This window comes from Nilaparvata lugens, unplaced genomic scaffold (assembly GCF_014356525.2).
Source record: "Nilaparvata lugens isolate BPH unplaced genomic scaffold, ASM1435652v1 scaffold6838, whole genome shotgun sequence".
NCBI lineage: Eukaryota > Metazoa > Arthropoda > Insecta > Hemiptera > Delphacidae > Nilaparvata > Nilaparvata lugens.
The window spans coordinates 2,795-15,466 of NW_024092588.1; the positions used below are offsets into that span (position 1 = coordinate 2,795).

Genomic DNA, 12,672 nt, shown 5'->3' on the forward strand with positions numbered 1-12,672 from the left:
TAATAATATCGAGTGACCTGGCTGGCTCAGGTCTGGTGTCAGAGTTTTCAGGTCGCAGCTGATCAATTTCAGGGCCTCTGACATGACCTCAACAGTTTGAAGTGAATATCACTATAGAACACTATAGTGAGGTCCACGTTATAATGGTAGTGGAGAAATATAGGAGAACAACGTTGCCAAGCTTCTGTCTTGTCAATGCCTTCTATAGACGGTAGCTGATACAGGTTTATCGATGTAATATTAACTGTTCATTCTCGTTTAAAATAATCAACTATATTTATTAAGCAAGAAATTATATTTTTCAATAACTTCACAATGTATTTTCATAACTAAGGTGAAATATTTTGTTAATTAATAATTAATTCTACATTGTTCAAAGACGATCTGGCAACAGAGCAAAGCGAGAAAGAGATAGCGCTATCCCCGTTGATGAATGATAGACAAGGATAGCAATACCATCAAACACTGCCATTATAACGTAGACCTCACTATAACAATCTAAAATTAGTCGAATTAAACAATAATATAACATAAATTCTATGCTGCTTACCTTTAAAATAAGCATTGCATCAATTTTTAATTGCACAACTACTTTGCATACTTTCTTGTAAACCCAGAATCCTTTCACACTGTCTCTGAACCAAGTCCTCAGAAGAGATCTGCTGACCTTATGCATGTAACTGCATGGCACTTGAAAAATGATTGTATTATTTGGATGGTAAATATTGCCAAACTACTATCTGAAAAATGAATAAGAACACATCGATTACAGAATATTTAAATTTTTTTATGAAAATCAATTGTTAGAATCAATTGTACTCTATTGAATGCCCTCGATAATAGAGTATTTAAAAATGAATAAGAACACATTCAATTACATAATATTTAAACAATTTTATGAAAATCAATTGTACTTTATTGAATGCCCTCAATAATAGAGTATTTAATTAGGGCTACTTGAATTGTTTAATTATAGAAACTACTAGTACCCCGTCTTTCGGAGGAGACGATAAGCCGTCGGTTCCGAATACCTAAAAAGTAGTTGTCATCTCTCATTATCATCATCCCTCTCACTCATTACCCACGCACAAGCCTAAGAGCTTATGTGGGCATCAACCTCAGTATTATTATTACAGTAGAACTCCAACTATCCGAGCTCCGACTAACCGAATCGCCGATTATCCCAGTCACTTCCAGAAAGAAATTTGTCCAGAAAAAGTCTAAATGCGCTATAATTATTCCCACTGCGATGCCAGTGTTTGCGCGTTCGCTCACTATTGTCCTTCCCTTGTACATAAGTACATTTATTTATATTTAAAACATGTGAAAATATAATGTTTTTTTTATTTAATCCAATAAAAAATAAAAATCTGGTGTGGCGCACTCACACAACTTTCCTTGCCGTTATGAAAATTGACCACCTGACGCTAGTGTTCACGCACATCTCAAGTCTACTTGAAAACAAAGATCTAAGCCAGCTGGTGACAGGACAATAACGCTGGAGACACACGAGGTCTGCTATCACTTTCATAGTGAATGATTTAATAGAATCAACAGTTGCCAACAGTGTGCAATTGAATAATCACATTTTCTCGAATTTCAAGCTTATTTTCAATTTTAGGTGAAAATGATACTGAACATTAATTGTAGAGATTTTCATGCTAAATCTTTTACACTTGAAATTTTTCGTTTAAATTGTATCTGAAGCCTGATAATGGAGATCTAAAATCTAACTAGCTGGTGACAGGACAATAACGCTGGAGACACGAGGTCTGCTATCACTTTATAGTGAATGATTTAATAGAATCAACAGTTGCCAACAGTTTGCAATTGAATAATCACATTTTCTCGAATTTCAAGCTTATTTTCAATTTTAGGTGAAAATGATACTGAACATTAATTGTAGAGATTTTCATGCTAAATCTTTTACACTTGAAATTTTTCGTTTAAATTGTATCTGAAGCCTGATAACTGGAGATCTAAAATCTAACTTTAAAAAGATGGAGTGAAGCTCCTGAAATTTTTAGATATGGGACTTGTGGCAGTTGATAGAGCTTATCGATGACAATTTTAGTTATGAATTTGATCAAAACCGTTGGAGCCGTTTTCGAGAAAATCGTGAAAAACCCTGTTTTTGACAACATTTTCTTCATTTTAGCCGCCATCTTGAATTGCATTTGATCGAAATTGTTCGTGTCGGATCCTTATAGTGTAAGGACCTTAAGTTCCAAATTTCAAGTCATTCCGTTAATTGGGAGATGAGATATCGTGTACACAGACGCACATACACACACACATACAGACCAATACCCAAAAACCACTTTTTTGGACTCAGGCGACCTTGAAACGTATAGAAATTTAGAAATTGGGGTACCTTCATTTTTTTCGGAAAGCAATACTTTCCTTACCTGTGGTAATAGTGCAAGGAAAGTAATAGTGCAATATCAAAACGTAGCTTTTTTCTCTCCAATGACAATTTAAAAAAAAAACTCCGAATATTTGATTATCCGAATGGGTCCCGGTCCCCATCAATTCGGATAATTGGAGTTCTACTGTATATACATTTAGTAGAAAAAAGTTACTTTCTAGTAATTTCTATAGTTATCAATAATGTATCTTAAATCATTATTAAATACGACATTGGTGTTAATTTATGAACTACAGTATTGTGATTCTCCAATTATTGAATCTGTCAATTTTTTAATGATGGAATCTGTCAATGCTAATCATGAATCCATGAAGAATTGGATATATTGATTAGTTAAGCGCCGTGCTCTCAGTTCGACCGTTGGAAAGGTGACTGATTGAGGACAGCTCCTGGATAGTGAGTGCTCCCCTCACTAGCAAGAGCTTCAACATCACCTGGCGGTGGTTCAAAAGCATACAGAAATATTCATATCTACGATAGTGAGGTCCACGTTATAATGGCAATATTTGATTATCAATGCTGTTTCTATCCTTGTCTATCATTTGACAAATCAGATAGTGATATCCTTCTCTAGCTCCACAACGTTGCCAGAGTTTTTAGCAATGTAGAGGTACAATTAAGAAAATATTCATTATCCTTCTCTAGCTCCACATCATTGCCAGATAGTTTTTAACAAGGTAGAGATACAATCAACAGAATATTCAATCTCGATTGTGAATATTTATTATTAAATCATTAAAAATATATCTTCTTGACGAATAAAATATAATTGATTATTTTAAACCAGAATGAACAGGTGATAATAACAAGATAGAACTGTATCAGCTGTCCTCTATAGATGACAATGACAAGGAAGAGAATCAACATAACTGTTCTCCTATCTTTCTTCAACATGCCATTATAACGTGGACCTCACTATAAAACTGAGGACCCATTTATAAGTGTTAATTTTTGGACAATTTCTATCCAAATTTGAGAGAGAAAGTTTTGGCTTTAAGCCTGTTGTTTCTTTCCCAATCTCTCATAGTTGAGAATAATATTGTAACGATCAATGTATAAATGTATTATGATTATAGTATGTTATACAATAAATGAATGAATGAATGAAATGAATGAAATAAATAATTCATAACTATGCACTAGCTAGGGCCTATCATCCTCAGCAAAATCAAACAATTGATTAATTTAGTTACTGTACATCCTAGTGATACAATACTAAAAAATAAGCATGTTTGTTGGTATGAGACATGTGATAAGATAATTGTTAATGTTTAGTAATGTATAAGGTTTAGCTGAGGGTATGATCACAAATTGGAAGCAAGTAGTATATGCAAGTGCATGTGGGATCATGTTCATGCATGACCAAGCGCGCAGATGAAAAACAAAATCTAGAAAGATCCACAGAAACATGTTGTGACTTGTCTGTAGCTGCTCACACTGCACATCTCCAGCAAGTCTTGAAGAGGAGACTGAGGGCTTTCCTTCAGGAGAACCCCTTTTATTCTATGAGGGAGTTCTATGATTGTGATCCTCAGACTGTAAGTAAATACTTCTTGCATTAGTCTTGCTGCTTCTACTGCTTGCTGCTTTTTGTGTTTGATGTGTATTTTTGTTCTTGACCTGTCTTATGACAGTTTTTTATGTTCTTGACTTGTTCACTTGTGGCCATACTTATGACCACGCCATGAACAGAAACACATTATTATTATTATTATTAAAGTGCACTCGTTCAGTGTGGACTTTGCACGCGTGCACTTGGTGGCGTTCAGTTCAAGTGTTTCTTTAGCTTTTTCCAGATGTTGTTTATCATTGAATAGTCTCACATGCACTATAGTGAGGTCCACGTATAATGGCAGTGTTTGATTAGCAATGGTATTGTTATCCTTGTCTATCATTCAACAAAGCGGATAACACTATCTCTTTCTCGCTTTGCTCTGTTGCCAGATCTTCTTTAAACAATGTAGAATTTATTAACAAAATATTTTATCTCTATTATAAAAATTCATTATGAAATTATTGAAAAACATAATTTCTTGCTTAATAAAGTATAATTGATTATTTTAAACGAGAATGAAACGTTATATTCACATCAATAAACCTGTATCAGCTACCGTCTATAGAAGGCATTGACAAGACTGAGGATCGGCAACGTTGTTCTCCTATCTTTCTCCACTGCCATTATAACGTGGACCTCACTATAGGTGCTCACACTGCACGTCACCAGCAAGTGCACGCGATCAGTGTGGTCTTAGCACGCTTGCACTTGCTGATGTCATTCAGTGTGAGTGTTTCTATGGCTTTTCCAGATTTTGTTTCTCATTGAATAGTCTCACATGCCTGCATCTAATGTTATAATAATCTTCCTTTATATCAAGTTACCTGTAGTCCAATGAACCTGATAGATATCTCCTTCGGCATCCTTCATTCTATTAACAACCGACTCCGGGGAGTCCAAAGCAACCAGCTTCCAAATATCAGTGGACGTTTTGGAGCTTACAATTTTGAATTCACTGTAACCTTTCAAACAGTCAGCACCTGTTGTAAGTTTGGTGGAAATGAAGTTGGAAGGCAAACAGTTGGCGAATGGACATTCATCGGATGCCTTTAGTGACAAATTTTTCTTGTAGTCAGCTAACTGGGTTCTGAACAAGGGGTCTGATCCATTGACCCAGGTATAGACCACATCGATGGGTAGGTATTGGGTCAGGTTGCTGTGAAGTTTTTGGTTGCCAATGTTGTGCATAAATTGGTTGAACCACTGTTCGTCTGTTATCGACCATGATCGTTTCAGCCACACCTGAGATTAAGAAAAGAAACACGATTTTAAAATAAGAGGTTTAGGCAACGTCAATAATAATTGTTCATGTCGAAAATACTATGAATGTTAGAAAATCAAGAAAACTAGCAACGATAGCAACTTAATTGAGTATTATGACTCACAATGTTGGAATCATCTAACAACAACAAACTGAAAGTGAGAATACTTTCAAGAAAAGGCTCAGAACTGTTATCCCAATATCGCTATTAAAATGTTCAACATGCTACCGCCATCTGTGCGTCATTTGAGTGACAGTGGGTTTGAGAGAAGACTCAAGTCCTGGCTGCGTGCCAGACCATACTACTCCTTGAGTAAATTTTTTCAGAAGTCTATAGTTGATATTTAGTGGCCATCACCGAGTTTAACCTTTCTATGCCATTATGTTTTTAATTTTTGGCGTGACAGTGTTGTCAAAAATTCATGTGTAAACTGAGTATTAAGTATAATCATAGAGAAACAATAGCGTAAGTAGATATCCCATGGTATAGGACATTTATGTCGCAACTTTTACTGTTATCTCAAGTCGATTATTGTAGATTTTTACTGTTTTGGCCGGGTGAAAGATTACCAGCGTCACACAGCTTTTTGGGAAATAAATACGTGAACTATCGGCTTAAGATAACAGTAAAAATTACGACATAAACGCCCTATACCATGGGATATCTACTTAAGCTATTGTTTCTCTATGGTATATTGACGTGATGAACTACCCAGCGCATCTGGCTGGCTAATAGTCCTACGAATTGAAGATTGTAGATAATTAGGTAATCAACTATGAAATTTTAACTTGGAATAGCATAAAATTGTTCAACAACACAATAAGAGTAAGAATATTTATGTAATAGACTGAGTAGACTCATCACTTACTTCGCCAATGTGAACCAGAGATAGTAGCGTTGTCAGCACTAGAAATACAAAACAAATTACGTAATACTTTCGAGAAATGATACTGTAAATTTGTTTCTGAACTGTTTTCCAAAAATTCATGGTGGATTTCGTAAATAATAGAGCATCATCCTAATATGATGTGATGGGAGTTGATTGAAGGTTTCCGAATAATATTCAAATAATTTGCAAACTGGACACAATATTCAAAGTTCATTTTGATAGTAGATAATACTTTACACAATGAATGAGTGAAAAAATGATAAATTGCTAGCATTAACAGTTTTTGAGCTACATTATTGATAAGAACAAGTGAGCTAAGTTTGGCCAGGTTTGGCATTCATTTCATGAAATTCATACTGTTTACAATTTACAGGTTAGATTTCATAGGTTAGAATAGTATTCAGAAGGCTTTGCAAAACCCCAAAAGCATCCGAATATCAGCCGATTACCGGGAAATTTTAAAATGAAGCACTTTTTCAAGTTGGTTTACTTTTATTAAAAGATCTCATGGATTATTGAATTTAATTAGTGATTTTACTGTTTTTGATGAGTTTGTAAGAGTACCTACCTCTCTTTCAAATAAAAACTTGGGTTTACAAAATATTTGGAAAAAAAATTAAAAATTTGATTTACGGTAACTTGAAAACGAACTTTGATCTCTATTGTGTAAGCCAATATAGTCATATAGTCCGTGTAAACCTTAGTTTGCAGCACGGGGCTTTATGGCCACTGTTATTTCATTTCAACAACAGGAGCACACTGGTGCCGCTTTTATGCTGATACTATAACAAATGCCTACGCTCTCTATTTTACTCTTTCTCTCACACAATTAGCTCACAGACTCTCTGGATTCTGTTAAGTCTGGCAGCACTGTACTCGATAAGAGCAATGCTGCAATCTAATCTAAGTTTTGCACAGACTATAGACATTGATGTAAACTCTAAAAACGTACAATATCTTTCTACTACTTATCTAATATTTTCTTATCTTTAAACATCAATATCAATGGTAACTTATAATGATAAAACACAGAATGAAGCTTTTATATTTGTTTATTTTCTTGACAACTTTATACTCTTGCTTATTCCAAACACATTCTCATTTATATATTCTCATAATACAGTACATCTTAGCTCGACATTACATTGTTTTAAGAATTATAAGTTTTACCAGTTTCCTACTGTATTATTTCTGTATTTTGTAAAGTTGAAAGTTAAAGCTATTTCTCTAGAATGGCACAACATTTTCTGGACTTTCATCAGTCAAATTTCATGAGTAACTCTATAGGCAAAAACAAAACATTATATAACAAATATTGTTTTGGCACGAAATGATATTTGCTGAGAACTCTCAAGTATTTACTGCCAAAAGATTTGTATGTTCAAGATCCAGTAGATTGATGCTCAAGTCCCATAATTCTTTGGCTGTTTTTGGATCTTCACATTTTGAAGCAGCATGCTTTCGTTTGCAGTCACTGTAAAAAAATAATAAAAATGAGATAGGAACAATTAAGTGAGCAACAAAAATATATAATTGCTTATATTATGTTTAATTGTTTATATAGCAAATAATTGTTATAATAGTATCAGACCAGTTATAATAATATAGAGTAATCTTATAGTTATAGTCGGTTGCACAAAAGCCGGTCAAGTTTAACCGTGATTAATTTCACGAGAACCAATCAGAGAAGGTCTTTTTGATAGACGGATTCTCAGATTGGTTCTCGTAGAATTAATCACGGTTAAAATTAACCGGCTTTTGTGTGACTGGGCCATAAATCTTAAAATTAGTTGAGCTTCCATCTGCTTGAGAATATCTGTCAGGAGAAATAAATATCTGTCTCAGGAGATGTAATATATATTCAATAAATATGTCAGGAGAGGACACTCACTTCTACTTTTATGATTCATGTTACAATTTTTTACTTTCCTTGTCCTATTACCATAGGTAAGGAAAGTATTGCTTTCCGAAAAAGATTAAGGTACCCCAATTTCTAAATTTCTATACGTTTCAAGGTCCCCTGAGTCCAAAAAAGTGGTTTTTGGGTATTGGTCTGTATGTATATGTGTGTGTGTGTGTGTGTGTGTGTGTGTGTGTGTGTGTGTGTGTGTGTGTGTGTGTGTGTGTGTATGTGCGTCTGTGTACACGATATCTCATCTCCCAATTAACAGAATGACTTGAAATTTGGAACGTAAGGTCCTTACAATATAAGGATCCGACACGAACAATTTTGATAAAATGCGATTCAAGATGGCGGCTAAAATGGCGAAAATGTTGTCAAAAACAGGGTTTTTCGCGATTTTCTCAAAAACGGCTCCAACGATTTTGATTAAAGTTATACCTGAAATAGTCATCAATAAGCTCTATCAACTGCCATAAGTCCGATATCTGTAAAAAATTCAGGAGCTCCGCCCCATCTATGCAAGTTTGATTTAGATTCTCAATTATCAGGCTTCAGATACAATTTAAACAAAAAATGCCTAGTGGAAAAGATTGAGCATGAGAATCTCTACAATTAATGTCCAGTGACATTTTCACCTAAAATTAAAAATAAGCTCGAAATTCGAGAAAATGTGATTATCCAATTGCAAACTGTTGGCAACTGTTGATTCTATTGAATGATTCACTATAAAGAGATAGCAGACCTCGTGTGTCTCCAGCGTTATTGCCCTGTCACCAGCTGGCTCAAATCTTTGAATAGTAGACTTGAGATGCGCGGGAACACTAGCGTCACGTGATCAATTTTCATAACGGCAAGGAAAGTTGTGTGAGTGCGCCACACCAGATTTTTATATTATATTACATAGTTCTTTTTCAAGATTGACATTGTTATTCCAATAACACCAGTATTATTATTTCAGTAAAACATTAATAATTGATATATAAATATGTTGATAATAATTATGTTAATATTTCACTATTTCGTCAATCTCGCATGTTATAAAAATGAAACTTTGTGAGAGCCAGAGGGTGAAATACGATAGTTTCATCAGATACTAGCCGGTAACCCATGCTCCGCAAGGGACTAATTAAAAACTAGACAAACTGAAAACCTGACCTACTGAAAGCTTGAAGAACTGATAATAGGCCTATAGCCACCCTCGGTAAATTAAGAATCAATATGCAAAATTTCAAGTTGATCAGTCCAGTAGTTCAGACGTGATGATGCGTCATTCGTTAATTTCCTATCCCGTACGTGTATAAGCCCATTCTTTCCTTTATTATATTAGTTATAGTTCTAGAATTAGCTTTAGTTATAGTTATACCGGGCAATCAAAAAGTCTACCTGCGTTCTGTTTTAGGTGAAGATTGTGTTCTGTTTAGAAACCCATTAGACAAGTTACTCCCATTTCTTTCCCCTCTACTGTAATGAATGTACACGTAAGTTGAGTAGATAACACCTTGCTATTGTTATAAATACTTGTTTTTGAGTGATGGAGTGTTTTTTTAAGTTTATAGTTCACTGCGGAGGAGCTTTTTGATCACCTGTAGAATGAATGACCAGCGTAGACTTTTTATCAGCTTGGACTTTGGCTGAAATCAGCCTAGACCTTCTCAGCGTGGAAATATACTTTGGAAATACATCCACTTGTTACATGCTTTCAATTTGTCATACATTTCATAAACATTTTTTTAATTCATTGAAAGTGATAATTCATTACATATTCTACCAGTTTCAAAATCTACATTAAATTACCCTTCAAGAGAGAACTTGATAGATGTTTCAAATATTTGGAAAAAAATTACAAGTTTTGTCTCTTACCAATTTATTTCAATTAATTAATTGAATTAGGATGATTATTGTTTTTCGGCTTTATATCAACATTGTGAAATTCAAAATCAATTTTATATCTGTGTTATCTTCCTCGGATGGTGCGGAAACTTTGGCGAATCAAAATTTGAACTTAACCTAATTGTTTGGACTATTTTTAATATGTGAAAATCCAGGAACTGAAGAAGTTTTGGGCAATTGCCTGTTTTTCTTTCCTAATTATAGTATGTATCACCTTGAATAAATAAATAAATAAATAAATAAATAAATAATAATAAAACCCAGACTCTGCAGCCACTCCATATATCGTCCAAATTCTCACCCTTCAAGAGAAAAACAATACACTTGATAGATGTTCAAATATTTGGAAAATTTTAGAAGTTTTGTCTCTTACCAATAATAAAACCCAGACTCTGTAGCCACTCCATCGTCCAAAGCACAGTATAAAATTGTCTCGGCTGCTTCTTTTGGCGTTTTCACCACAGTTTGGCTACAATTTTTATAACGGTTTCTGAAAAAAATTGTAGGAAGCCAGGAATTTTTCCGACATCGGGGTGTCCACAATACCTGGGTGAGTGCTGTATACAGTTACACCAGTTCCTGAAATCATTACACATTTTTTAAAAATAAATTTATTTTCATTCAATTAGAGAAGACGGCATTCATTGTTGATTAAATCTTTTAATACAATAATTATCTATTATAATAAAGGAAACAAATGCTTAAACATGTACGGGATGGGAATTCAAGAATAAAATTTACGAATGACGCATCATCACGTCTGAACTACTGAACTGATTAACTTGGAATTTTGCTTATAGATTCTCAATTTACCGAGGATAGTTATGGGCTAATTCGAAATTCTTCAAGATTTCAGTGGGTCAAGTTTCAGTTTGTCAATTTTAATTAGACTCTCGCGGAACACGAGTTATCTACTAGTTTTCTACAGATGGAAATTACTGAGGAATTTCATTTATTCAAATGCTAATGAATTAATTATTATTATTATAATATTTATTTTATTTATCATCACAATTCAATGTGAGTTTTTCTCATAAAAATCGGCCTATGGCAAGACTTTGATGTTATTCTGTTGCTATATTCAGGAATGCCCTAACCATTGATACAGTATTGAGCACCACTGCCTTCTGCATCAAGTAGCTTGTGTTTCTTGAGATTCCCAGCCGACTCAGATTTGCAGTCACCTTTGTTTCCATCAATCCAACTGCTGATATTATGACTGGGACAATTTCAACTTTCTCTTGGTGCCAGATATCCTTTATTTCAGCTGACAATGGAAAATATATACTTGATAATTTTCTCATTGTAGTATGATACCAAGTTGTGGCAGCATGGAATGCCCACATCTATTATTACTGTTTCTCTTATCAGCTTATTCATCACAATGATATCTGGTCTATTGTGTGGAATTGTCCTATCAGTCAGCACTGATCTATCCCGGTATATTTTGTAGGAGTTGTTCTCATTTACTCGACTGGTAATGAGGGACTTTCTCTTCAATCAGCTCAAACCTTAAAGCAATAAGGTCCTGGTGCAGTATGCCAGCAACATTATTGTGACTCTCGAGGTACTCCGTGACTGCCATTGCCTGACATGCAGATACAATCAATATGTTGTATTGTCTCCGATGCCAAGCCACAACGTCTGCAAAGGTACCTTCTCATGGGTACCTTCATTAAATCTTTCTTGTAGTTTTTGGTGGCTACCACTTGGTCTTGTATAGCGACCATGAAACCTTCAGTTTCAAGAAACAGTTCCCCATGCTTCATCATGCATTTGACAACCCTCCATCGACACCAGGGTTTTCTAGTGAGAATGCATGCCTCCCATGCAATTGCTTGCTCCTCACTGCTCCAGGACCTCACATTCATGCTGTTTACTCTTTCTTACACCTCCAACATTCTGTGCTGACAAGTTAAGTGGGGTATACCTCTTATCTGCTTCTTTGACAGTTACATGAAGATGATCTTGCTTGGTTGTGAAAAAGGCTTTCATACTGTTCACCTGTTTCTCACACAACCACTTGTTGGTAGAGAGTTACTGGGTCGTAACTAACAGTAACTACTGGTAGAGAGTTACATTCTTGGTAGAGAGTAACTGGGAAGGATTTTTTTAATATTCTTTCCAAAGAATGGACATTGATATGTCCAAAGCTCCGCCAATTTATGTAGAGGCATTACAATATATCTTGTATAGTTATTTCAAATTGATTTTTTTTATCATTGTACAGTTTAATAATTAATTTCTTAGTTATGCTATGTAAATTCATCTAAAACTTTGCTGTATTGACAGCTATCGTATGAGTGTATAAGCCATTATATTATATTGTAAGCTACATAAATAAAGTACTCAATCAATCAATCAACCCACTCAGATCCATCAGACCCCGTCCTCCCTTATGCCTGGGGAGTATTAATCTTTCAATTGAAGCCTTGGGGTGGTGTGCTCTGAACTTTGTTAGAAGAAACTTTGTTGCTCTCATCAATTCTTCAATTTCAGTTTGAGTCCAAGCAAGCACTCCAAATGTGTAAGTCAGGAGAGGCACTGCATAATTATGTGTTTATATGGCTTTGATCACATTCTTCCCATTCAGATGAGATTTAAAAGGGTCTTGATCCTCTGAAGATATGCATCTCTCATTTTATTAGATTATTATTATTATTATTAAATAAAAATCCAATTAAATGATGTCAATCACCTCGAAGACTTCTGCAAGGACTCATCGAATTTCCACCCTGTTGTCAA

General features: G+C 34.7%; 1 protein-coding gene and 1 long non-coding RNA gene across 2 annotated transcripts; both read right to left on the bottom strand.

Annotated features, from left to right (window-relative positions):
- Nucleotides 1-543: 543 nt before the first annotated feature.
- On the bottom strand, nucleotides 544-6,524 carry LOC111058881. The gene is made up of 3 exons (XM_039445402.1): nucleotides 6,114-6,524; nucleotides 4,808-5,225; nucleotides 544-740 (listed from the first exon to the last, which is right to left on the bottom strand). The coding sequence occupies exons 1-3, from the start codon at nucleotides 6,231-6,233 to the stop codon at nucleotides 649-651; spliced, it is 630 nt and encodes a 209-aa protein (XP_039301336.1). The 5' UTR covers nucleotides 6,234-6,524; the 3' UTR covers nucleotides 544-648.
- A 644-nt stretch (nucleotides 6,525-7,168) lies between these two features.
- LOC120356473 lies at nucleotides 7,169-10,391 on the bottom strand. Its single transcript, XR_005574048.1, has 2 exons — nucleotides 10,301-10,391; nucleotides 7,169-7,608 (listed from the first exon to the last, which is right to left on the bottom strand). It is a non-coding gene; the product is annotated as an uncharacterized LOC120356473 (long non-coding RNA).
- Between the last annotated feature and the right edge of the window lie 2,281 nt (nucleotides 10,392-12,672).